The sequence below is a fragment of the Crocuta crocuta genome, unplaced genomic scaffold, assembly GCF_008692635.1.
Source record: "Crocuta crocuta isolate KB4526 unplaced genomic scaffold, BGI_CrCroc_1.0 scaffold334, whole genome shotgun sequence".
In the NCBI taxonomy this organism is placed as follows: domain Eukaryota; kingdom Metazoa; phylum Chordata; class Mammalia; order Carnivora; family Hyaenidae; genus Crocuta; species Crocuta crocuta.
The window spans coordinates 2,511,836-2,516,399 of record NW_027533260.1 but is presented as its reverse complement, the minus strand read 5'-3'; the positions used below and the strand labels follow the sequence as shown (position 1 = coordinate 2,516,399).

General features: G+C 57.3%; 1 protein-coding gene across 3 annotated transcripts in view; it reads left to right on the top strand.

Annotated features, from left to right (window-relative positions):
• The window catches only part of PPFIA3 (PPFI scaffold protein A3), an 18,945-nt gene that overhangs the window by 12,674 nt on the left and 1,707 nt on the right, over positions 1 to 4,564 (top strand). For 2 of the 3 annotated variants that reach the window (XM_077747085.1, XM_077747084.1), the window contains exons 20-26: positions 158 to 358; positions 1,855 to 1,917; positions 2,084 to 2,110; positions 3,194 to 3,369; positions 3,776 to 3,873; positions 4,079 to 4,254; positions 4,337 to 4,405. In XM_077747085.1, the coding sequence (XP_077603211.1) occupies positions 158 to 358; positions 1,855 to 1,917; positions 2,084 to 2,110; positions 3,194 to 3,369; positions 3,776 to 3,873; positions 4,079 to 4,254; positions 4,337 to 4,405 (810 nt within the window). The remainder of the gene's footprint in view (positions 1 to 157; positions 359 to 1,854; positions 1,918 to 2,083; positions 2,111 to 3,193; positions 3,370 to 3,775; positions 3,874 to 4,078; positions 4,255 to 4,336; positions 4,406 to 4,564) is intronic. The other variant, XM_077747086.1, reaches the window with a different exon arrangement.

The window sequence follows — 4,564 nt, the reverse complement described above, 5'->3', positions numbered from 1 at the left end:
TGCTTCTCACCTTTACCTTCCCCACCTCTGGGCCTCCCTCTCTCTCCTTTTCTTTCTGGTTCTCTCCCGCCTCTCGGGTTTCTCCCCCATATTGTCTCTGTCTCTATGTGGCGTCTCTTCCTTCCCTCTCCGCCTCCCGCCCCCTCCTCCGGCCCAGCTGTGGGTAGGCATGCCCGCATGGTATGTGGCCGCCTGCCGCGCCAACGTCAAAAGCGGAGCCATCATGGCCAACCTGTCAGACACCGAGATCCAGCGGGAGATTGGCATCAGCAACCCCCTGCACCGGCTCAAGCTGCGCCTCGCCATCCAGGAAATGGTCTCGCTCACCTCCCCCTCAGCGCCCGCCTCCTCCCGCACGGTGAGTGTCCGGGGGCCAATCCCAGGCCTTGCGGCCGCAGGGCCCCCGCCTCTTGCCCGCAGACTAGCCAATCCTGGGCTCGCTCACTCCAGCCCCGGCTCTCAGAGTCTCTCCCCTTGATCTCTCACCTGGATTATCCCTGGGGTCTCGAGGAGGGGAGTGGGGTGGGGGTGGTGGCCCTCCTCAGGGCTCTCTGCCTCTCCTGTACCCCCAAACCTCAGTCTGTCTTATACAGAGGGGACCCCATCCTGGAGAAAAAGCCTAATTCATATGGTTCCTTACAAACCCCTTGATGAGCGCCCCACCCCCCACTCCACTCCTTAGCACCTGCTGCGCCCTTTCCTTGGAGAACCCCGCCCCCAGCCCTGTTTCTCCTTCTCATCCGTGAGGCCTCAGCTCAGATGTCACCACCTCCAAGAGGCCTCCCTGACTCAGCAACCGAGAACTGGTCTCCTGCCCATAACCCCAACTCATTAACACCTAATTGTTCTCTATAGTGTTTAGGGCCTTCTAATATTTTATCCTTTGATCCGTGAAGAGACTAATTCAGCAGTTGTTCGCTCCTTGCCGTACTTGCCCTGAGTGTGTGTGCGTGTGCGCGTGCATATGTATGTGCGTGTGTTTCTCTGAAGCCCTCGAATGTAATTTGTGGACACCATTACTGGTTAGCCTGAAAAATGACTTCCGCAGGGCATCTTCTAACAATAAGAACATTCGCCTACGCGGCCACCATGCCCTCATGTCCAAGAACATGACCATTATTGTCACTGTCATCTATTCAGTCTATTTTCAAATTTCCCCTCCTGCTTTCCAGACCCAGCAACTGTGCCTGGGCACTCGTGAGCAGCTACATACATGTTTTTGAGTCAATGTATGAATTCCTAACCCGCGGCGTTGTGGGGAGCAGATACCCAATAAATGTGACTGCGCATCCGTGTATCTCTTCCCCCTGCTGTATCTGCCACCTGGTTCTGAATCCGTCTGTGTGAGGTCAGAGAGGTGTGTTGTGCCCAGGACCACCGTGAACTACCAGCAATTTACCCGAATTTGTCTGACCCCGAAGCCTATGTTCTTTTTTTATTTTTAAGTTTATTTATTGATTTTGAGAGAGACACAGAGAGAGAACAAGCGGGTGAGGAGCAGAGAGAGAGGGGGACAGAGGATCCAAAGCAGGCTCTGTGCTGACACCAGAGAGCCTGATGCGCGGCTCGAACTCACAAACCGCGAGATCAGGACCTGAGCCAAAGTCAGATGCTTAACCGACTGAGCCAGGCGCCCCAGTCTATGTTCTTCTGTGTGGTACACAGCAGGTGCTCAATAAGTGATAATTTTGTTTTCTCTTTCACTGCCTGGCCCAGAGCAGTTGCTGGCCTTTCTGAGGCAGAAAGCACAACATATATAAATGGACCTGGGCTGGGGCTGTAGGAACACTACCCCCTTCCCCTCCCCTATGCGCAAGCCCTCTCTCAACCTCCGTAACACCCCTTGCCCCTCAGTCCACAGGAAATGTGTGGATGACACACGAAGAGATGGAGTCCCTTACGGCCACAACCAAGCCTGTGAGTGCCCCCTGCCGGCGGCCTTGGGGGTGGCACTAACTCTCCTTGGGGAGGGGTGGGAGGCGAATCTCTGGCTGTTCGACTGTCTGTTCGTCCCTCCTGCCCTCCTCCGTCCGCCTGCCCCTTAACCCACCCCTTCTCTCCCCTCTTCCCACTAACGGGTCAGGAGACCAAGGAGATCAGCTGGGAGCAGGTAGGGGGCGTGGGGCGGGACGTGGGCGCATGAACAGGCTGTGCACGCTGCATGCACGCCCCTCTTTCCCCATGCCCCACCCCCACCCTCGCCGGAGCATTCCATCATCACCGCGGGGGGGAGGGGCGCCGCACTGAGCTGGGCTTTGGACGGTCTCATTGTGGCTTGTGGGGGTCGGTGTAAGAGTCCGGACTATACCATTGTCAGCGTGGGGCACGGGCCATTCCATTATCGTGGGTTGCCGGGGTTCCAGGGGCTGTTCCACTGCTGTCACTAGAGGGAGACGTCGAGCAGTCCAGGTTCTCCATGGCTGAGAGGGAGTGGGATCGGTCCAGTGTACTGGGGCAAAAGGGAAGGCATTTTGGGGAGGAGGCAGGTCAGGGTGAGAAGGTAGGGATGAGAAGGAGGAGCTATGCTTGGTTCTCAAGAAGGGGGAGGCTTGAACTCCCCTGACTTAGACAATCTAGGTTAGTCTGGGGTCATTGCTTCCAGTTAGATGGAGGTATTGATTGTTTCCTTATGCTACAGGGAGTGCCGGACTTTGGGCTGATTCAGAATATTGTCCTGGGCCAGATATAGCATTAGTATTTTTGGACAGTACCTGGGTGATGGATGGATCCATTATCATTTGTTGTGGGGAGAGCTACGTGGAAAGAACCCATGGTCCTGATTGGAGGAGTAGTGACGTTGGACTAATCCATTGTCCTAAGCTGGGACAATGCTAGACTAGTGCTGCGCACACCGTGCTATTCAGGAACCTGAGGATCTTGTGAGAATGCAGATCCTGATTCGGTAGCCTTGGGGTGGGGTCCGAGATTCGCCAGGTCCAGAAAGCGCAGAGGTGGTGGTGATGCTGCGGGCCCATGGCCCTCACTTTTGAACAGGCAAGGGTCTATTCTGTCATTCCGAAGGAGTAGGAGACAACTGGACTGGTCCATTGTCCTGAGCAGAGATTGACCATTGTCCTAATATGGGGTGGAAAAAATCAACAACCTTGGGTCGGGGGCTGGGGTGTACCCTTTCATACATACATGGGAAGGGGTCAGAGGGCCTGACCCCTCCCCCACCTGCCCATGGCCCCAGATCCTGGCATATGGTGACATGAACCACGAGTGGGTGGGCAACGACTGGCTGCCCAGCCTGGGGCTGCCCCAATACCGAAGCTACTTCATGGAGTCGCTGGTGGATGCCCGCATGTTAGATCATCTTAACAAGAAGGAGCTCCGGGGTCAACTCAAGATGGTGGACAGCTTCCACAGGTGGGGGCTGCCGGCCAATGGGGACAGTCCAAGGGGGAGCCTCACTCTTAGAGAGCCTTTGGCCAGTGGGACTGCTGAAGGGGAATTCCTTGGACTATCCTTGGCCCTTTAGATTCTCAGAAAATCCTGACTTCTGCGCCCTTTCCACAAATAAGATGGTTCGCTAGGAAAAGTCCACGTCCTCGAAAAGCTTGGCTAGTTGACCCCATACCCTGTCCAGGGTAACCAAGAGGCCCTGCCTGTTGGAAATACCCCACCTCCTGGGAAGGTCAGCGATCCATAAAACTGACCCCGTGGAACAACTCCCCAGCCTTTCCCGGAAGACCGCAGACAGCGGGGAGGGAAGAGGTCGCAGCCATTGGCGTTGTGAAGGCTCAACTGTGAACCCACTTTCCCTACTGCTCAGGGTGAGTCTGCATTATGGGATCATGTGCCTAAAACGGCTCAATTACGACCGGAAGGACTTGGAGCGGAGGCGGGAAGAGAGTCAGACCCAGATCCGAGGTGAGTAGGAGTGTAAGGGTCCCCCTGGGAGCCAGGTGGAGGATTTGGGGACGGGTGGGGAGGAGGTCTGATTAGGGGAGAGAGGGCCTGGGGAGGCAGAAGAGGGGCCTTTTGCGAGGGGGTGGAGCCAGCATGGGGGCGTGGCCAGGAAGAGGAAATGGGGGTAACTGGACCAGCTGGCAGCTGACAGTCCCTTCTGTCCCAGACGTGATGGTGTGGTCCAATGAGCGGGTCATGGGTTGGGTGTCCGGACTGGGACTGAAGGAATTCGCCACGAACCTCACGGAGAGCGGGGTGCACGGGGCGCTTCTCGCCCTGGACGAGACCTTCGACTACTCCGACCTGGCCTTGCTACTGCAGATCCCCACACAGAACGCGCAGGTGAGCTACCGCTTGGGCCATACTGGGCATCCCCACCTCGCAGACGGCAGGCTGTAACCCTTCTTTCACCTCTTGTCCCCAGGCCCGGCAGCTCCTGGAGAAGGAATTCAGCAACCTCATCTCCTTGGGCACAGACAGGCGACTGGACGAGGTAGGCCCAGCGGCCGCTGGTGGGGGGCGGGGGGAGTGTCCCAGCTCCTGGCGGCACCTCTAGGGGCAGAGCTGAAGGGGTGGGGCTTGACTTTGCGGGCGGGACGCTATTGGAGGCGGGACTACGGCGGGGGGGGGGGGGAAGGGGGGGGGAAAACCC